General features: G+C 51.9%; 1 protein-coding gene and 1 pseudogene across 2 annotated transcripts; one reads left to right on the top strand and one right to left on the bottom strand.

The window, feature by feature from the left end:
- Positions 1–773: 773 nt before the first annotated feature.
- Positions 774–20783, top strand: PFAS (phosphoribosylformylglycinamidine synthase). 2 transcript variants are annotated; one of them, XM_064378326.1, is made up of 28 exons: positions 774–859; positions 5873–6071; positions 6158–6293; positions 6699–6804; positions 7497–7686; positions 7805–7910; positions 8260–8400; positions 8518–8642; positions 8828–8956; positions 9901–10032; positions 10170–10298; positions 12529–12602; positions 12718–12874; positions 13187–13248; positions 13387–13548; positions 13772–13897; positions 14031–14162; positions 14455–14685; positions 14849–15029; positions 15114–15197; positions 15411–15566; positions 15759–15878; positions 16294–16439; positions 16573–16780; positions 16917–17008; positions 17092–17206; positions 18544–18867; positions 18965–20783. In XM_064378326.1, exons 2-28 carry the CDS (start codon positions 5930–5932, stop codon positions 19273–19275), a joined length of 4017 nt encoding a protein of 1338 aa, XP_064234396.1. In that variant the 5' UTR covers positions 774–859; positions 5873–5929; the 3' UTR covers positions 19276–20783. The 2 variants fall into 2 exon arrangements, with proteins under 2 accessions (XP_064234396.1, XP_064234397.1); XM_064378327.1 differs by having other exon boundaries at positions 832–859; positions 5894–6071.
- Positions 4336–4650, bottom strand: LOC105720751 (large ribosomal subunit protein eL36-like; annotated as a pseudogene).
- Positions 20784–21145: the final 362 nt, after the last annotated feature.

Genomic DNA, 21145 nt, shown 5'->3' with positions numbered 1-21145 from the left:
GCTGGTCTCGAACCCTGACCTCAAATGATCACCACCCCCCCCCCCGCCCCTTGGCCTCCCGAAGTTCTGAAATTACAGGCGTGAGCCACGGCGACCGGCCCTCTCTTTTTTTGAGACTGGGTCTCGCTCTGTCGCCCAGGCTGGAGTGCAGTGGCGCCATCTCGGTTCACTGCAGCCTCGACCTCCCGGGCTTAAGCGATCCTCCCACCTCAGCCCACCGAGTAGCTGGGATCACAGGCGTGCACCACCACACTCGGCTAATTTTTGTATTTTTCTGTAGAGACAGGGTTTCGCCATGTTGCCCAGACTGGTCTCGAACTCCTGGGCTCAAGCGATCAGCCCGCCTCGGCCTCTCAAAGTGTTCGGATTACAGACGGGAGCCGCCGCGCCCGGCCTCGGTCACCTATCTCAGTCACCCATCCCGCAGGTCTTCACATGGGATGGGGTGGGAGAGCTCAGGAGCTCAAACACAGCCCACCTAGTGGATGACTTCTAAGCATCTTTCCGTCTCCCTGATCTTGCCAGAGAAGCGCTTCCTCGTAATGCCGCTAAAGCACAACTTTCACATGCTTGTGTTATGGCCTTAACTCACTGATGTCATTATTTAATTGTCCCCGCGGGGACGGGGAACTCAATATATTTTCACAAACATCAATTCCAGACAGACTTGTGGGAGAAACCACCTGGGGATAATCTTCTCACCAAGAACTTAGAACTCTGCGTAGCCGCGGGAAAAAGCGGGCGGAGCATAGTCGCACCGGCACTGGCAGGTCCAGTCTCTGCCCGCGGCGCACGCAGATGACGTAACAAGCGCGCGCGACGAGTCGAGGTGATCTGTGGCCGCGAGTGCATCTTCCACGTGAGTATAGTCACCGCGTGCGGACCTGGAGCCTCTTTCAGGTGCAGCGTTTCGTCATCCGGCCCAAGCCTGGTCTGGCCGCTTCAGTATCCCCACCAGGCCGAGCAGTGTTCACTTGGGGCCCGCGCATTTGCTTTAGTGGAGGCGTCCATTCGTTCTATCTTGCTTGCGTTCAGCAGACCCCGGGCATGGCTGACCCCATGTCAACTTAGCCGCGTTGTCCCATTCATGGATTCAACTAACAGAAAGTCTGCCGGCCTCCTACTTTATATCAGGCACCATGCTGGTCGTTGGGCATACAGCCCTCATACAAGCAAACCCAGTCCCTGAGCTCTTGAAACTTAAATTTCACTGGGAATAATGGAAGGAAATCAAGCGGCTTAATAAACAAAATACTTCAGGAATACTGTCCTGAAAGTGTGCATGTGTAGGGGGGACCTGAAGAGTGGTGAGAATCAAGAGTTCATTTGATCAGTCCACAAGTTTTTCTTTGAGACAGAGTCTCGCTCTGTCACCCAGGCTGGAGTGCAGTCCCTTGAACCCTCCGCCTCCCGGGTTCAAGGGATTCTCCTGCCTCAGCCTCCTGAGTAGCTGGGATTACAGGCGCTCGCCACCTCGCCCGGCTAATTTTTGTATTTTTAGTAGAGACGTGGTTTCACCATGTTGGTCAGGCTGGTCTGGAACTCCTAATCTTGTTGTGATAACACCCGCCTCAACCTCCCAAAGTGCTGGATTACAGGCGTGAGCCACCGTGCCAGCCAAGTCCACAAGTTTTAGAATTTTTTTCCTTTTCAAGCCCTGGTATTGTTCTAAGCCTTGGTAATTCAATGGAAATGAAGCAGCAACAGCCCATGCCCACGTAGAGATTTTTTTCTAGTGGGGAATATAGAGTGAAAAATAAAAATATCCGATTGTGATAAGTGCTATATAGGAAATTAAAATAGGGTCATCTGATACTAACTACTTGAGTGGCTAATGAAGCCCTTTCCAGAAAAGCGAATCACCAGAAATCTAAATAAAAAGAAAGAGCTGCTGGGCGCAGTGGCTCACGCCTGTAATCTCAGCACTTTGGGAGGCCGAGGCGGGTGGATCATGAGGTCAAGAGATCGAGACCATCCTAGTCAACATGGTGAAACCCCGTCTCTACTAAAAATACAAAAAATTAGCTGGGCATGGTGGCACGTGCCTGTAATCCCAGCTACTCAGGAGGCTGAGGCAGGAGAATTGCCTGAACCCAGGAGGCGGAGGTTGCGGTGAGCCAAAATCACACCATTGCACTCCAACCTGGGTAACGAGCGAAACGCCGTCTCAAAAAAAAAAAAAAAAGAAGGAAAGAGCCAGCCATGCATATGTCAGGGTGAAAATATGCCTTCCAGGACTGAGCTTGGCAAGTTAGAGAAATAGGAAAGAAGCTAATGTGGTTGGTGTATTGTGAGTGAAAAAGGATGGCATGAGATAGGGTTGGAGAGGCAGGCCAGAGAGTGGACAGACTTGGTAAACCAGGATGCTGAGTTGGAATTTATACTATGTGTAATGGGAAGCCATAATCCACTTTATGCTGATATGTGATAAATGAATTGTGATTATGCAGTGGTCAGGAGGTTAATGCATTGGTCCAAGTGAGTGATGGTGGTGGCTTACTTGAACTAGAGTGAGGTAGTAGAGATGAAGAGACGAGAGATTCGAGATATGTTTGGAAATAGATTACCTGGTGGATTGGATTTAGCGAGTCTGAGGGAAAGAAGAATTAAGGTTGTTTTTGTCTTGAGCAACAAATTGGATGATGGTAGTGTTTACTGAGATGGCAAGACTACAGCAGGGTTTGGTGGATAAAGCCAGGGTCCTGCTGAGAGGCAGTGGGACTAGAAATTGGATAGGTAGTTTGGGATAGATGTGGAGGGCCTTTGTATGTTAGGCTAAAGGTATAAGTAATAGTTCTATTGCCTGCTGCATGCTGGAAGTCAATACGCCAAGACACCGGGTTGCAGCAGAGAAAGATGTTTAATCATAGGGCAGGAGGAAACCTCAAATCCATCTCCCAGAGTACTCTGGGGCTAGGGTTTTTAAGGGTTTGGAGTAGGATTGGGATGAAGTGTGAAAATCATTGATTGAAGAGTGCAGGATGAAGTCATGAAACAGGGAGATGAAGAAACTGATTCTTGTGCTCACTTAGTTCCACTATGGGAGTCTATTTTATTTTATTTTACTTTGAGAGATGGAGGTTTTGCTCTGTTGCCCAGGCTAGAGTGCAGTGGCACAGTCATAGCTCACTGCAGCCTCAAACTCATGGGCTCAAGTGATCTTCTTGCCTCAGCCTCTTGAGTAGCTGGGACCACAGGTACACGCCACCACACCCGGCTAATTAAAAAAAATTTTTTTTGAGACAGAGTCTCAATCTGACGCTCAGCCTGAAATGCAGGGGCACGATCTTGGCTCACTGTAACCTCTGCCTCCCATGTTCAAGCGATTCTCCTGCCTCAGCCTTCTGAGTAGCTGGGACTACAGAAGTGTGCCACCAAGCCTGGCTAATTTTTTTGTATTTTTAGTAGAGATGGGGTTTCACCACGTTAGTCAGGATGGTCTTGATCTCCTGACCTCGTGATCTGCCTTTTTTTTTTTTTAAGAGACAGGGTCTTGCTATGTTGCCTAGGCAGGAGTGCAGTGGTTATTCACAGGCGCGATCCCACTACTGATCAGCATAGGAGTTTTGACCTGCTCCGTTTCCAACCTGGGCCGGTTCACCCCTCCTTAGGCAACCTGGTGGTCCCCTCCTCCCAGGAGGTCACCATATTGATGCCAAACTTGGTGCAAACACTCGATCAGCATAGCACACTGTAGCCCAGAACTCCTGGGCTCAAGTGATCCTCCCACCTCAGCCTCCCAAGTAGCTGGGGCCACAGGTACACGCCACTGCACCCAGCTAATTTTTAAATTTTTATGAAGACAGGGTCTGACCATGTTGCCAGGGCTGTTCTCAAACTCCTAGACTCAAGCAGTCCACTTCCTTAGCCTCTCAAAGTGTTGGGATTATAGGTGTGAGCCACTGCACCTGGTTTCTGTGGGAGTCTTTGAACTGAGTGAAGTCATCTGTTCTGGAATTCAGGATCTGCTTAAGCAATTTTTTTTTTTTTTTTTTTGGAGGCAAAGTCTCTCTCTGTCGCCAAACTGGGGTGCAGTGGCATCATCTTGGCTCACTACAACCTCTGCCTCTAGGGTTCAAGCAATTCTTCTGCCTCAGCCTCCCGAGTAGCTGGGACTACAGGCGTCCACCACCAAGCCTGATTAATTTTTATATTTTTAGTAGTGACAGGGTTTCACCATGTTGGCCAGGATGGTCTTGATCTTTTGACTTTGTGATCCACCTGCCTTGGCCTCCCAAAGTGCTGTGATTACAGCCATGATCCACTGTGCCTGGCCTGTATTTTTTTTTCTATCGAGCTGTTTTTTTATTTCAGGGAGAGGGCAGGGGAGGGGGCTCAGTCTTTCTTGGTAGCGGCTTTCCTCATGGTGGCCAGAATGTTGCTCAGCTCCTGCTGCTTCCTCTTGGCGCGGATGTGCGTTCCTAACATTTTCTTGATGAATTTGAGGGCCCATTTGTCCTTGGAGACCTTCAATAACTCAGTGGCATGCTGCTTGTAAGGGGCGAAGCCTCACATCTCCCAGATCTTGTCCCGCACTAACTTGGTACGTTTGCTCAGACGCCTGTGGCGGCTGTGCCTGGGCTTGCTCATGTTCTTAGTCACCTTGTGGCCTTTGTTGAGTCCCATGGCTATAGGGTAGCAAAGAGCCATGGCTGCTACTCTCCAATGGCGACTCTGGGAGAAGCCCTGGCCTGTGTTTTTAATAGAGATGGGATTTTGCCATGTTGGCCAGGCTGGTCTCGAACTCCTGACCTCAAGTGATCCGCCCACCTTAGCCTCTCAAAGTGCTGGGATTACAGACATGAGCCACCTTGCTGGCCCTGCTTAAGCAATTCTTTTTTTTTCTTTTTTAAATCATTTGTGGGTCGGGTGTGGTGGCTCACTCGTATAATCCTAGCACTTTGGGAGGCCCAGTTGGTTGGATCACTTGAGGTCAGGAGTTCAAGACCAGCCTGGCAAAAATGGTGAAACCCTGTCTCTACTAATAAAACAAAAATTAGCTGGGCATGGTGGCACATGCCTGTAATCCCAGCTACTCAGGAGGCTAAGGCAAGAGAATTGCTTGAACCAGGAGGCAGAATTTGCAGTGAGTTGAGATCATGCCACAGTACTCCAGCCTGGGTGACAGAGTGACTCCGTCTCAAAAAAAAAAAAATAAATAAAAATAAGTAAAGAAATCAATCAATTCTTTTTTTGTTTTTAGACAGAGTTTTGCTCTTGTTGCCCAGGCTGGAGTGCAATGGTGTGATCTCAGCTCACCGCAACCTCTGCCTGCCAGGTTCAAGCCATTCTCCTGGCTCAGTCTCCCGAGTAGCTGGGATTACAGGTGCCTGCCTGCCACTATGTCTGGCTAATTTTTTTAATTTTTTATAGAGACAGGGTTTCTCCATGTTGGTCAGGCTGGTCTTGAACTCTGTCTGCCTCAGCCTCCCAAAGTGCTGGGATTACAGGCATGAGCCACCGTGCTCAACCCCCTATTTTTTTTTTTTTTTGAGATGGAGTCTCTCTCTCTGTTGCCAGGCTGGAGTGCAGTGGTGCGACCTTGGCTCACTGCAACCTTCACCTCCTGGATTCAAGCAATTCTCCTGCCTCAGCCTACAGGCACCTGCCATCACACTCAGCTAATTTTTTTGTATTTTTAGTAGAGACCGGGGTTTTACCATGTTGGCCAAGATGGTCTTGATCTCTTGACCTTGTGATCTGCCTGCCTCAGCCTCCCAAAGTGCTGTGGTTATAGGCATCAGCCACTACACCTGCCTTACCTTGTTTCTCTAAATGTCCCTATTACTTTTCCCTTCCCTATCCTTGATGTGTCAACTTCCCTTGAAATCTGACATCAGTTCAACAGGCCATAGTTAATGTTATTTTTTAGGAACTTAATTCATCTCTCCAGCAAAGGACACATCTCCAGCAAAGGACACCTGCAGAGATGTCCCCAGTCCTTCACTTCTATGTCCGTCCCTCTGGACATGAAGGGGCAGCCTCTGGACACACTCGACGGAAACTGCAAGGGAAACTGCCAGAGCTGCAGGGCGTCGAGACTGAACTGTGCTACAATGTGAACTGGACAGGTTGGGCCCACGTATTGGACTCTTGTGGGACATGCCTCAGTGCCGGGGGCAGTGTCTCAAGGTGTCCTTGCCCTGTCTCCCTGCAGCTGAGGCCCTCCCCAGTGCTGAGGAGACAAAGAAGCTCATGTGGCTGTTTGGTTGCCCCTTGTTGCTGGATGATGTTGCTCGGCAGTCCTGGCTCCTTCCTGGCTCCAATGACCTGCTGCTGGAGGTCGGGCCCAGGTAAGTATCTTATCCTGCCCACCCCTTTCTCCTGCCTTCCTCTGCTTCCTCTTGTGATCCTTGGGAGATTTGTTTTTCCTTTGCTCTGTCCACCTAGGAAACCATGCAGGTGCTTTCCCCATTTGGGTAGATGCCTCTGAAAATTTAGCCTCCTCCAAAACATGTTCTTGAAGCAAAATAAATTGGATTCCAAGTTAAATTCAAACAGTTTTGATGCTAGAGGACAGTTATGGTTTGGCTTGAGTGAACTTTGAAAGCAGGTTTCTTTTGCCCAGCCTGAGGCTGAAAGCCAGTGGTGAGGTGATAGTGGTGAGAGGTTGTCCAGACAGCAGTGGGCAGGATCCACTCTCCCAGCTGAGGCCTGCCAGGGGCTCTCCAGTCCTAACCATCAGGCCCATTGCTCAGGCTGCACTTCTCCACCCCAACATCTACCAACATCGTGTCAGTGTGCCACGCCGCTGGACTAGGGCCTGTGGATCGTGTGGAGACCACCCGGCGCTATCGGCTCTCGGTGAGGAGATGGGGAATCAGGAGGAGGAGATGGGCCAGAGATGCAAGATTAGATCCGAAGCACTAGAGCAAAGCAGAGACAGGTGCTCCTGGCTTTAGGCCTGCTTTATATGGTTGTGCAGGTCGTTCACTGCCTGAAGGTACCTGGTTGAGGGTAAATGGGGCAGAAATCCAGCCTATGCTTCTCTTACCTGGCATGGATTCATACCTGGAAAGGGTGTCTTTTTGTAATCTGAACAAAAGTGCCATATGGGGTGGCAGTGGGCTGGCCTTGCATGACTGAGAGGATAGGAGGGTAGGAGGGTGTAGCTGGGCATGGTGGCGCGTGCCTGTAATCCCAGCTACTCGAGAGGCTGAGGCAGGAGAATTGCTTGAACCCAGGAGGCGGAGGTTGCGGTGAGCCGAGATCGCGCCATTGCACTCCAGCCTGGGTAACAAGAGCAAAACTCCGTCTCAAAAAAAAAAAAAGAGGGTAGGAGAGTGGACCATTTCTCTCCATTCTTTTTTTTTTTTAAGAAATGGGATTTCACCATGTTGGCCAGGTTGGTTTCAAATTCCTGACCTCAAATCATTTGCCCACCTTGGCCTCCCAAAGTGCTAGGACTACAGGCATGAGCCATCGTACCTGGCCCATTTCTCTCCATTCTTAAAGTCTTCACCCTTTGCCCTCTGTGTGTCTGTCTGCACTCCTAGTTTGCCCACCCGCCTTCGGCTGAGATGGAAGCGATTGCTCTGGCTACCCTGCATGACCGGATGACAGAGCAGCACTTCCCCCATCCCATCCAGAGTTTCTCCCCTGAGAGCATCCCAGCACCCCTCAATGGCCCTATCAATATACTAGGCGAAGGCCGGCTTGCACTGGAGAAGGCCAACCAGGAGCTAGGTGAGTAGTTGGAGAGGGAGGTGTAGGGCCCAGGATAGGCCAGGACAGGAGGGGTGCTGACATCTGGAATGTGGCTGCCTGACTTCCACAGTCACCTCTTCATGGATTCGTCTCCTAGGTCTGGCTTTAGACTCTTGGGACCTAGACTTCTACACCAGGCGCTTCCAGGAGCTACAGCGGAACCCGAGCACTGTGGAGGCCTTTGACTTGGCGCAGTCCAATAGGTGGGGCGGAATGGGATTGTTCTGATATCTGAGCCCATGGATGTTGGAAGGGACCACAGGGACTCACCTTCATGGCTCTCCTTGGCTTAGGGACCTCCCTGAGTCTCTGAGGGCGTGGGCTCCCCTCATCCATCAAGCAGTCTACATTCAAATCTTGGTTTTATCTTCACTTTGGCTCTGTACAATCCAAAATGATTGAATACTTGAAGATTATGGCTTTTTGGAATATATTTTGATCAATTATTTAAGTATGAATTTGGCTCTGCTGTTAATGCTGGTGAGAAGACATAGCATTAAGAAATGACCCCGTTTCCATCCTGCCTTCCCCTCCCTGCATCACCTCCTGCAGTGAGCACAGCCGACACTGGTTCTTCAAGGGCCAGCTCCACGTGGATGGGCAGAAGCTGGTGCACTCCCTGTTTGAGTCCATCATGAGCACCCAGGCATCCTCGAACCCCAACAATGTCCTCAAATTCTGTGACAACAGCAGGTGGGCTGTGCCCTAGACTGGGGCGGCATCAGGACCCAGGGAGGGGAGGCCCCAGGCCCTGGTTGGGTTAGTGCAGGTTCCAGAAAGGAAGCAGGTCCAGGACGGATATGTCCACAGTGCAATCCAGGGAAAGCAAGTCCGATTCCTACGGCCTGAGGACCCCACACAGCCAAGCCGCTTCCGGCAACAGCAGGGGCTGAGACATGTTGTCTTTACAGCAGAGACTCACAACTTTCCCACAGGTGAGCTGGGTTCCCTGGAGAAATAGGTGGGATCACAGAATAGGGTAGGAAAAAGGTCCCAGGCCCCTGGGCTGGGCCTGGGGAAAATAATCAGGGAAGCTAGTTGTCCTTATTTTCAGTGGAGGTGGTCAGAGATGGGGTTTGTCTCTGAGGCACACAGACCTCTTCCTACTCTCTCTTTGCAGGAATATGCCCCTTTAGTGGTGCGACCACTGGCACAGGGGGCCGGATTCGAGATGTCCAGTGTACAGGCCGTGGGGCCCACGTGGTGGCTGGCACTGCCGGCTATTGCTTTGGAAATCTCCATATCCCAGGTTCCATCTCCTTCCCCTCTACCTACCTTCCCTTCCAGATTCCTTGTCCTGGCAGGCACCAAACTTTTATCTGTTAGGTCATAGGGTCATCCTGGGTGCCTTTTCTTGGGAGGGAGGGCTGTAGGATAGCTGGCCTTTCAACTATGGTCATAAGTATAGACCTGGGGAGATGAGCTGACCAGACTGGCTTTGCAGGTCCACAATTTTCCTTAGAAACTAGCATTCATGGCCAGGCGCAGTGGCTCACACCTGTAAACCCAGCAGCACTTTGGGAGGCCGAGGCAGGTGGATCATGAGGTCAGGAGTTCAAGACCAACCTGGCCAACATGGTGAAACCCCATCTCTACTAAAAATATAAAAATTAGCTGGGCATGGTGGTGCACACCTGTAATCCCAGCCACTCAGCATAATCCCAGCTATTTGGGAGGTTGAGGCAGGAGAATCAGTTGAATCTGGGAGGTGGCGGCTGCAGTGAGCCGAGATTGCACCATTGCACTCCAGCCTGGGCAACAGAGTTAGACTCCATCTCAAAAAAAGAAAGAAAAGAAAAAGGAAACTAGCAATCATTTAGCCAGAAAGCATGATACTGGGTTGGTCTTATGATCGCCACCTGTGCCTCAAATCTGGTTTCTTAGAAAGCCTGAGAAACTCTGATCCTGAGATTCAGAGGGAAGGCTGGTGTGGGTGGTGGAGAGCAAGACCAGCGCTTCACTGCAGGCTCTATGGCTTCCTAAAGCCATAGTATCCTATGGCATGTATCCTATGCCATGTATAGGATATACATTCCTATGCCGTACATTCCTATGCCATGTATCCTAAAATGGAACATTCCAACCTTGCAGGTGGTTCTTGGTGGCCTTGACTCTTCCTGAAGGATGCGACTGCTTCATCCTCTGTCTTCACAGTTCATTCAGTTCATCCAGTTCTCTCTCCTTCTCTCCCAGGTTACAATCTGCCCTGGGAGGATCCGAGCTTCCAGTATCCTGGGAACTTTGCCCGGCCCCTGGAGGTTGCCATTGAAGCCAGTAATGGAGCTTCTGACTATGGCAACAAGTTTGGGGAACCAGTGCTGGCTGGTGAGGCTCAGGGTGTGGAGGGACAATGACACCCAGAGGGGCTTGTGGGTGGGGTGTGCGACCCAGGGGCTATGGTATTGAGCAACCACTGTGGGGACCGAGTGACTGTCTGGCTCCCTCTGATGTTCACACTCCAGGCTTTGCCCGCTCCTTGGGCCTCCATCTCCCAGACGGCCAGCGGCGTGAGTGGATCAAGCCCATCATGTTTAGTGGGGGCATTGGGACCATGGAAGCTGAGCATGTGAGCAAGGAGCCCCCAGAGCCAGGTAAGAGCCTGCCATCTTTCTCTGGATCCAGCCAGCCTTCTCCCCAGCACAGGATGGCTGCAGGGAAGGAATTTAGCAGACACTTGAGTGGTTAGTTTTTAATGTGTTGGCTTATGTTATGCGTCACATAATGATGGAAAACTCATTCTGAGAAATGTGGTTATTAGGTGATTTCATTATTGTGCCCACTTCATAGAGTGTACATACACAAACCTAGATGGCATAGCCTACTATACAAATACTCCACCCGGCCTCTTACTGGCAACATTATTCAGGAATTTTGTACGCTTAGGAGCCATGATGAACAAAACATGAGAATAAATCAAGCACAAGAGAACATAATGCAATCAAGACATGGTAGGCTGAGTAGGGTGGCTCATGCCTGTAATCCCAGCACTTTGGGAGAATGAATCAGGTGGATCACCTGAGATCAGGAGTTCAAGACCAGCCTGGCCAACATGGTAAAACCCCGTCTCTACTAAAAATACAGAAATTAGCTGGGTGTCATGGTATGCGCCTGTAGTCCCAGCCCCTCAGGAGGCTGAGGCAAAAGAATCATTTGAACCCGGAAGGTGGAGGTTGCAGTGAGTAGAGATTGTACCACTGTACTCCAAACTGGAAACAGAGCAAGACCCTGTCAAAAAAAAAAAAAAGACATGGCAAATATGAGATATATAAAGCTGCTGTCAATGTAACATGATATACTGTTTTTAAATAAACTTAAAATCTTTTTTGTTAATTATTATTATTTTTAATCTGCATTTTCTTTCTCAAGTGGGATTTTTTTTCTCTTTTTAGAACAGGGTCTTTCTGTGTCACCCAGGCTGGAAAACAGTGGTTCTTTTTAATTTTTTTAGAGACAGGGTTGCACCATATTGGTCAGGCTGATCTCGAACTCCTGACCTTGTGATCTGCCCACCTCAGCCTCCCAAAGTGCTGGGATTACAGTGTGAGCCACCACTCCTGGCCTCAAGAACAGTGGTTCTATCCTAGCTTACTGCAGCCTTGAGCTCCTAGGCTCAAGCAGGCCTCCTGCCTCAGCCTCCCAAACCACTGGGATTACAGGTGTGAGCCATGGTGCCCAGCCAAATAAACTTGTTTTATATAAGTAGAATGAATACATTCTGCAACAACAGTAAAAAGTATGGTTGGTCTGCCTGCCTCGGCCTCCCAAAGTGCTGGGATTACAGGCGTGAGCCACCGCACCTGGCCCAATAAATAAATTTTTTTAAAAGTATAGTAAATATATGAACTAGCAATAGTCATTTCTTGTCGTTATGAAGTATTATGTAGTGTACATACAATAATGATATACAGTATACTGTTGTATGAGTGGCAGCGCAGTAGGTTTATTTATAATAGCTTCACGACCAGCATGGTTACGATGTCACTAGGCAATAGGAATTTTTCAGCACCATTTTAATCTTAAGAGATTACTGTTGTATATATGGTCTGTTGTTAAGCAAAATGTCATTAATCAGCCCATGACCATATGGAGTCATACAATATGTGGCCTTTTGTGTCAGCCTTCTTCTGCCTTAGCCTCCTGAGTAGCTGGGACTACAGGCACACAGCACCACACCGAGTTAATTTTTATATTTTTAGTAGAGATGGGATTTCAACATGTTGGCTGGGTTGGTCACAATCTCCCCGGCCTATTTTTTCTTTTACTGCTTTTTGTTTTGATGTTGTAACTACACAATGATAAATGAGCCTATGGTTGAGTTTGCATGTGGTGTGAAGTAAGGGGTCTCAATTTATTCTTTCACATGTAGGTATCCCACTGTTCTAATGCCACCTTTTGAAAAGACTATTCTTGGCTGGGCGTGGTGGCTCAAGCCTGTAATCCTAGCACTTTGGGAGGCCAAGGTGGGCGGATCACCTGAGGTCAGGAGTTTGAGACCAGCCTGGCCAACATGGTAAAACCCTATCTTTAAAAAAATAAAAATGAAATAAAATAAAAAAATAAAAGACTATTCTTTCTCTATTGAAGATCATGACACTGTACTCCAGCCTGTCTCAGAAAAAAAAAGACTATACATTTGTCATTTTGGTTGATGTTGCCAAATCATCCTCTGTAGTTTATACCAGTTTACTCTCCTTTCACCCCAGTCAAGTGGTAATGCTCCTCCCATGATGTCAGCTTCCTTTGTCCTCGCACTGCCTTGCTTTCAAGGCCTGTTCTGGTAGTTTCCCCGATGTTCTGATTCTGCCTTCTCTTCTCTCACAGGTATGGAAGTTGTAAAGGTTGGGGGTCCTGTCTATAGGATTGGAGTTGGAGGTGGAGCTGCTTCATCTGTGCAGGTGAGTGCGAATTGCTAACGGTGCAAAATCCATGATATAACTGGGCCCCAGGCATAGGGGAGCGTACCAGAGATTCCAGCCGCACTGAGCTGAGCTATGCCATATATTCCCCTAGGTGCAGGGAGTTAACACCAGTGACCTGGACTTTGGGGCTGTGCAGCGGGGTGACCCGGAGATGGAACAGAAGATGAACCGTGTGATCAGGGCTTGTGTGGAGGCCCCCGATGGAAACCCCATCTGCAGCCTCCATGACCAGGGCGCTGGTGGGAATGGTGAGGAATGGAGTTGGAACAAGGGACTGGGCCTGCCTGGTTTCCTGCCAGGTTTGGTTCAGGGAAAGGCTTCAGGAATCTCCAACCAACCACCCAGCTCTGGGTTCCGTTCTCCATCCTGTGTACATTCTAGACAGGTTCAGGGTTGGAAGGGTAGAAGCCTGCTGCCATGGGTTGATTGGTGGTGAGGATGCGGCAGCAGTTCACACAGGAACACACACAATCAGGGGCTCCTGTGGAGGCCAGGGACTGCCCTTTGTTGCCTGGTCACCACTACTAGGTCACTACTTCTCCTTGCAATCCTCTCACCAGGCAACGTCCTAAAGGAGCTGAGTGACCCAGCTGGAGCCATCATTTACACCAGCCGCTTCCAGGTGGGTCTTATCCTCTGAAGCCTGGCATTTCCCCACCCCTGCCAGCCCCAGCCAGCCTCCAGCCATCTCTCTTGCAACAAGATGAGACTCGGGAGTGCCCACTGACCCTTCTCTTTCCTCCCCGCCATGGCTGTGCAGCTAGGGGACCCGACCCTAAATGCCCTGGAAATCTGGGGGGCCGAGTACCAGGAATCAAATGCACTTCTGCTGAGGCCCCCCCACCGGAACTTCCTGACTCATGTCAGTGCCCGGGAGCGTTGCCCGGCTTGTTTCGTGGGCACCATCACTGGAGACCGGAGAGTGAGTTGGCCCAGGGAGTTGGGGGCAGACACTGAGGGCAGACTTGAACCACCTGGGTATGGGCTAGAGGGAGAGTCAGGGGAGAGAGCCAAGAGGAAGTTGGGAGGTGGTGGCAAACAAGGTGTGGGGAATGTAGGAGCCAAGGAGGGGCAGGGATTCTAGAACATTCCCTGCTAGTGCTCATAGTCTTATCCCCTCTGGGTGGGGTCCCCGTGGTCTCTAGATAGTGCTGATAGACGATCGAGAGTGTCCTGTGGGAAGAAATGGCCAGGGGGATGCCCCCCAAACATCCCCACCAACCCCTGTGGACCTGGAGCTCGAATGGGTTCTGGGCAAGATGCCTCGGAAGGTATGTGGGGTTCGGGGATGGATTTCCCTGTGGCCCTCCTCTCCACACCACCCTTTACCCTACATGCACTTTGTCACCTGTGTGCCCAGCCCGCCCCAGGTGCTCACACTCCCTGTCATTGTCTGTGTTGCAGGAGTTCTTCCTCCAGAGGAGCCCCCCTGTGCTAAAGCCTCTGGCCTTGCCCGTAGGGCTGAGTGTGCACCAGGCTCTGGAGAGGGTTCTGAGGCTGCCCGCCGTGGCCAGCAAGCGCTACCTCACCAATAAGGTCCTCCCTGCACCCCTCCTCTGCCCCTTGCATGCTTCCTCCGCTCACCCTCCCCTGCCCTCTTGCTCTTAGAAACTGCTCTGGGGGTTGTGCCTGGCACTGGGGGGAAGTAACAGGGGCAGGCAGCTACCCTGACAGCCTGGTCTCCTTGCTGCCCACCCTCTGAGTCGAGCTCTTACCTGCATTGAGGGAAAGCCAGGCCTCCCATTGCCCTGGGTCCCTCTGGGGCAGGTGCAGGAGCACAGACTCTCCCTGTCCCTTGCTCTCTTGTGAACCCCACCGGTTTCCACAGGTGGACCGCTCCGTGGGCGGCCTGGTGGCCCAGCAGCAGTGTGTGGGGCCCCTGCAGACTCCTCTGGCAGATGTAGCCGTTGTGGCACTGAGCCATGAGGAGCTCGTAGGGGCTGCCACAGCCTTGGGAGAGCAGCCAGTCAAGAGCCTGCTGGACCCCAAGGTCGCTGCCCGGCTGGCCGTGGCTGAAGCGCTCACCAACCTGGTGTTTGCTCTGGTCACCGACCTCCGGGTGAGTTCTCCCATGGCTTCTCCCCTGGAGCCCCCGGGGTTTCAGGACACTTCCATGTCCCTCTGTCACCGTGCATTTCACGTTTGCAAGCTTCAGTCCCACTGCACCCCTGGCCTCTCCACATCTCTCTTCCCCTCTAATGGCATGCCTCTCCCACCCTCAGGACGTTAAGTGTAGCGGGAACTGGATGTGGGCAGCCAAGCTCCCAGGGGAGGGTGCAGCTTTGGCAGATGCCTGCGAGGCTATGGTGGCAGTGATGGCAGCCCTGGGTGTGGCAGTGGACGGCGGCAAGGACTCCCTCAGTATGGCTGCTCGGGTTGGCACGGAGACTGTGCGGGCTCCTGGTGAGGTGTAGGGGCCCCAGGGAGGGGAGGAGGAACTACAGGGCTGGGCTGGCAACTCATTCTTTCAGACTCCTTGCTCTGCAGGGTCACTGGTCATCTCAGCCTATGCTGTCTGTCCAGACATTACAGCCACCGTGACCCCAGACCTCAAGCATCCTGAAGGGAGAGGTATGGGTGTGGCCCCATCCCATTGGCTTGTGTGTTCTTTGCTTGGCCCCTGCTTTGTGAGTGCTGGGCCCCTACCATCTCAACACTGAGCTGTGTGTTTTCTGGGACTGATTGGGTGTCTCACCATATGCTGGGAACAGCAGTGCTGTGAACACCTCAGGGATGGGTCCTCCTGAGCCATCCCCCTCTCCTCACCCCTCTCCGTCTCCCCAGGCCATCTGCTCTACGTGCCTCTGAGCCCCGGGCGGCACCGGCTGGGGGGCACAGCTTTGGCCCAATGCTTCTCCCAGCTCGGAGAGCACCCTCCCGACCTGGATCTTCCTGAGAACTTGGTGTGTGCCTTCAGCATCACCCAGGGGCTACTGAAAGGTGAGTGAGGCCCCCAGGGGAGACGGCACTCGGGGTCCCAGGCGTGCTGCGGGTAGGGCACGAGGGACTCCGATGGAGGATGTACCCTGGTTCCCCCGACATGCTCGCACACTCTTGATGGACTGACTCTAGAAGGTGGGGCGGGCTATCAGGTTTGGGCCCTGAGGTTGCTGAGCTTTCTTCTTCCTCCAGACCGCCTTCTCTGCTCAGGCCATGATGTCAGTGACGGAGGCCTCGTCACATGCCTGCTGGAGATGGCCTTTGCTGGAAATTGTGGGCTCTGGGTGGACGTGTCTGTCCCTGGGGTTGATGGTAAGGAACCTGGGGTCTAGTCTCAAACCTGGGCTGCCTTCTCCACCCTGCAGACCCCATCTCCAATATATTAAAGAGTGGAGTGCCCTCCAACCCCCTTTCCCTGAGTCTTCCCCAACTAGCTCTTCTGTGCTGTCTCTCTGACAGCTAAACTGGATGGAACTGGCTGGCACCCACCATGTTCCTGACTGCACCCCTCTGAGTCCTCCCATCCCTGAGATGTTTGTGATGAAACATCCTCAGTCCCACCCTCCCAGCCCTCACCCTCCCTGACCCCACCCCAACTCCCTCAGCCCCTCCCGCATCCTCCTGACCCCCACCCTGACTTCCTTGGCCCTTCCTGCACCCCCCTGACCCCCACCTCAACTCCCTTGGCCCCTCCTGCATCCCCCTGATTCCCCCGTTGCTCTCCCAGTGCTGTCTGTGCTGTTTGCTGAGGAGCCAGGCCTGGTGCTGGAGGTGCAGGAGCCGGACCTGGCCCAAGTGCTGAAGCGTTATCAGGACGCTGGCCTCCACTGCCTGGAGCTGGGCCACACAGGCCAGGCTGGGCCCTACGCCATGGTGAGGAAGTGAGGGAGAGAGCAGTGTGCAGTGGATGGACAGTCAGAGTGAGGGAGCTGTGGTCCCTCCCTCTCCCACTGTGGAGGGGGCCATCCTTTCTCTTAGCCCTTGAGAGATTTGTTCCTCTCCCTAGGTCCGGGTGTCAGTGAATGGGGCTGTGGTTCTGGAGGAGCCTGTTGGGGAGCTTCGAGCCCTCTGGGAGGAGACAAGTTTCCAGCTGGATCGGCTGCAGGCAGAGCCTCACTGTGTGACGGAGGAGGAACAGGGCCTGAGGAAGCGGATGGGGCCCAGCTATTGCCTGCCCCCCACCTTTCCCAAAGCCTCAGTGCCCCGTGAGCCTGGTGAGGGAGTGTGTGCAGAGGCTCCACATCCTGGGTGCATTCAGCCTGGATGCCTGGGCCTGCCCTGGAAAAGGGGTCTGGGGAGTAGGGGTGGGGAAGTACCTTTCTGGCTCAAAGACACTTATTTTCCCCCAAGGTGGTCCCAGCCCCCGAGTCGCCATCTTGCGAGAGGAGGGCAGTAATGGAGACCGGGAGATGGCCGATGCCTTCCACTTGGCTGGTTTTGAGGTGAGCAGGGAAGGGGGCAGGCGGGGGTGGTGATCCAGCTTCAGCTGCATGTCCTCCCACGCTTCCCGTCCCCATCTTCGCAGGTGTGGGATGTGACCATGCAGGACCTCTGCTCTGGGGCAATTGGGCTGGACACCTTCCGAGGCGTGGCCTTCGTGGGTGGTTTCAGCTACGCAGACGTCCTGGGCTCTGCCAAAGGTCAGTGTGCAGGCATCTGCCTGCTCCCTTCCCCCACATTTCCAAAGAGGTGCCTTCAGCCCCCTCTTTCTGGGCTGGGGATTGGCCTCTCACTTCACTAAGCTAGGAGAGAGTGAGCACATTCATTTTGGATCACATGCCAACAGAAGGCTGTTAATAAATTTTTTCATTAAAAAAAAATATATATATATACACGTGTATATATATATATATGTGTATAGATATATGTATATATGTGTATAGATATATGTATATATATGTGTGTGTGTGTATATATATACGTATATATATATAGAGAGAGAGAGAGAGTGTGTGAGTTTCACTCTTGTTGCTGAGGCTGGAGTGCAATGGTGTGATCTCAGCTCACTGTAACCTCTGCCTCCTGAGTTCAAGCAATTCTCCTGCCTCAGCCTCCTGAAAGCTGGGATTGCAGGCATGTGCCACTGCACCTGGCTAATTTTGTATTTTTAGTAGAGATGGGGTTTCTTCAGGTTGGTCAGGCTGGTCTCAAACTCCCCATCTCAGGTGATCCGCCCGCCTTGCCCTCCTAAAGTGCTAGGATTACAGATGTGAGCCACCTTGATTTTCTCGATTTTGGCCAGACGCAGTGGTTCACGTCTGTAATCCCAGCACTTTGGGAGGCCAAGGCAGGAGTATTGCTTGAGGTAAGGAGTTCGAGACCACCCTGGCCAACGTGGCGAAACCTTGTCTCTACTAAAAATACAAAATTAGCCGGATGTGGTGTTTCACACCTGTAATCCCAGCTACTCTGGAGGCTGAGGCATGAGAATCACTTGAACTCAGGAGACAGAGGTTGCAGTGAGCTGAGATTGTGCCACCGCACTCTAGCCTGGGCAACAGAGCAAAACTGTGTTTCATTTATATATGTTTAAATTTTGGGGGCTGGGTGTGGTGGCTCATGTCTGTAATCCCAGCACTTTGGGAGGCCAAGGCGGGTGGATCACTTGAGGTCAGGAGTTTGAGACCAGCTGGGCCAACATAATGAGACCCTGTCTCTACGAAAAATACAAAAATTACCTGGGCCTGGTGGCAGGTGCCTATAATTTCAGCTACTTGGGAGGCTGAGGCAGGAGAATCACTTGAACCCTGGAGGCAGAGGTTGCAGTGAGCCGAGATCCTGCTACTTCACTCCAGCCTGGGCAAAAGAGTGAAATTCCATATCAAGAAAAAAAAAAAAAGGAAAGAAGGAAGGAGGGAAGGAGAGAAAAGGAAGAAAGAAAAAGGAAAATAAACAGAAGAGCAGTTGTGCCCCTTCATTCCCAATTCCCTTTTCTGAGGTCTTCATGTCTCACCCTGACTTCCCTATTCTCTACTAGGGTGGGCAGCTGCCGTGACCTTTCATCCCCGGGCTGGGGCTGAGCTAAGGCGCTTCCAGAAGCGGCCAGACACCTTCAGCCTGGGCGTGTGTAATGGCTGTCAACTGCTGGCTCTGCTGGGCTGGGTGGGAGGCGACCCCAATGAGGATGCCACGGAGATGGGCCCTGACTCCGAGCCAGCCCGGCCAGGCCTTCTGCTACGCCACAACCTGTCTGGGCGCTTTGAGTCTCGCTGGGCCAGCGTGCGTGTGGGGCCTGGGCCAGCTCTGATGCTGCGAGGGATGGAGGGTGCCGTACTGCCTGTGTGGAGCGCCCATGGGGAAGGTCAGGCCCGAGGAAGGCTGGGGGAGGACCTGAGGGTTGGGGCTGAGGGTGGGCGTAAAGGACCTTGGCTCTCACCTCCCTCCTTTTTCTGTCCCAGGTTACATGGCGTTTTCTTCTCCAGAACTCCAAGCTCAGATTGAGGCCAGGGGCTTGGCCCCACTGCACTGGGCAGATGATGACGGGAACCCCACAGAGCAGTACCCCCTGAATCCCAATGGGTCCCCAGGGGGTGTGGCTGGCATCTGCTCCCGTGATGGCCGCCACCTGGCTCTTATGCCTCACCCTGAGCGGGCTGTGAGGCCTTGGCAGTGGGCATGGCGACCCCCTCCATTTGATACCCTGACCACCTCCCCCTGGCTCCAGCTCTTTATCAATGCCCGAAACTGGACCCGGGAAGGGAGCTGCTGACTGGCCACAGGGGCTCACCTGGGCCTTATGAGTTTTCCTCTGAGTATGTGCTGCCCTCTCCCTCATGACCTTCAGGAGCACCCCATGTTGTTTCCAAAAATACCTTGGATAGGCAAGGACCAAAGTGCCAGAATCTCAGCTGACTCGATGATCTGCTGCTGATGTTCCTTCTGTGGCTGTGTCTGTTTTCAGTTCTGCTCTAACACGGCCTGCCCCTTCTCAGCCCCGGAAGCAGCATGTGGCTCAGAGAAAACAGCGACAAGGACAAGTCGGATGCCTGAGGCCGGAACAAGGGCTTCTGTTCCCCACTTCACAGCACCCAGTGATCACCCAAGTACCTCAGTTGCCTCCTCGGCTCTGAGAGATGGTTTACGCTCCCTTTTCTTATCATTGGGGTTTAGGGGTGCAGACAGATTCAGCAATAGTGTGCGGATCAGCTCCTTACCACCTCATTGTTCTCATCTGGACCAAAACTTTCTAGATTTCTCCCTAAGTTCTACACTGTGCTGAATGTAAAGAATTGTTGCTTGTGGAAGTTTCTTAGCATTTCTGGCTGTCTCAGGGCTGGCCTGGTGCTGGCCTCAGAACTCAGCATTCCTGATATTTGCTTCTAAATTAGCAGCTCTTTCTTTTTTGAGACAGTCTCACTGTTGCCCAGTCTGGAGTACAATGGCACAATCTCAGCTCACTGCAACCTCCACCTCCCGGGTTCAAGCGATTCTCCTCCCTCAGCCTCCTGTGGTGGAATATAGGTACACACCACCACACCCAGCTAATTTTTATATTTTTAGTAGAAACTGGGTTTTATCATGTCGCCCAGGCTGGTCTCAGCCTCCTGACCTCAAGTGATCTGCCTGCCTTGGCCTTCCAAAGTGCTGGGATTACAGGCATGAGCCACTGCACCCAGCCCAGCAGCTCTCCTCTGACAGAGGTGGTTGGTGCTCTCACCCCTAGATCCTAGACATTTAGTATGCTGGAATTCTACTCTTCACTTATTCTATTGACTGTTGTTGATCAGTTATTATTGCAAAGCACTGTCACCAGCCCCAGGGAGTTGATATCTAATAGAATTAAAAATAATAGCTGTGGACAGCTGTGGTGGCTCATGCCTATAATCCCAGCACTTTGGGAGGCCAAGGCAGGTGGATCACCTGAGGTCAGGAGTTGAAGACCAGCCTGACCAACATGGTGAAACCCCATCTGTACTAAAAATACAAGAATAGCTGGGCATGGTGGCACACGCCTATAATCCCAGCTACTCAGGAGGCGGAGGCAGGAGAATCGCTTGAACCTGGGAGGCAGATGTTGCTGTGAGCCAAAATTGTGCCAGTGCACTCTAACCCGGGTGACAGAGACTCCATTTCGAAAAAAAAAAAAAGCTGTGTATAACACTTCCCTCAAGCCAAGCATGTATGAGGCATATGTATCTGAATTAATTCTCACTAAAATTCACCAAAGTACTTGATAGCTCCTCCCTGCCTTTTTAATAAAGGATGAATTAAGGTTGACTGAATTGCCTGGGATCACACAGATGAGGGAGGTTTTGCCCATCCATACTAAATCTGCTTCCCAGCATCCTGCAGTCTCACTTCCTGGAGGCGGTGTATCTGGACTTCCTGCTGGCAGCTGTCTGCTTCCTTTGCTGTCCAGTGCTTCCTTTGCTCACGGGACTGTGTATAGAGGTCCCTTCCTCATGACTGTTCTGTTGTACAGCTTAAGTTGGTTGGTCTTCTAGAATGTTCACATCTTGATGAAAGGAGTTTCCCTGGGAATGGAGACTATAATCTCAGATCCCTGAGAGCATGAGGACCTGGAGAGCTGGGCGGGGAGGCTGAGCACTTCTGTGTGCTGCTGGTAGAGTAGCCACCCT

The sequence above is a fragment of the Aotus nancymaae genome, unplaced genomic scaffold (genome assembly GCF_030222135.1).
Source record: "Aotus nancymaae isolate 86718 unplaced genomic scaffold, 86718_ANA_hifiasm-v0.15.2.pri h1tg000018l, whole genome shotgun sequence".
NCBI lineage: Eukaryota > Metazoa > Chordata > Mammalia > Primates > Aotidae > Aotus > Aotus nancymaae.
Note: the sequence above shows the minus strand (reverse complement) of the source record. Positions and strands in the feature narration are given on the sequence as shown.

Coding starts and splice junctions, on each gene's coding strand:
- PFAS (XM_064378326.1), top strand. CDS start 5,930: ATGTCCCCAGTCCTTCACTTCTATGTCCGTCCCTCTGGACATGAAGGG. Junction 8,401..8,517: donor AAATTCTGTGACAACAGCAG/GTGGGCTGTGCC, acceptor ATATGTCCACAG/TGCAATCCAGGGAAAGCAAG. Junction 13,249..13,386: donor TTTACACCAGCCGCTTCCAG/GTGGGTCTTATC, acceptor ATGGCTGTGCAG/CTAGGGGACCCGACCCTAAA.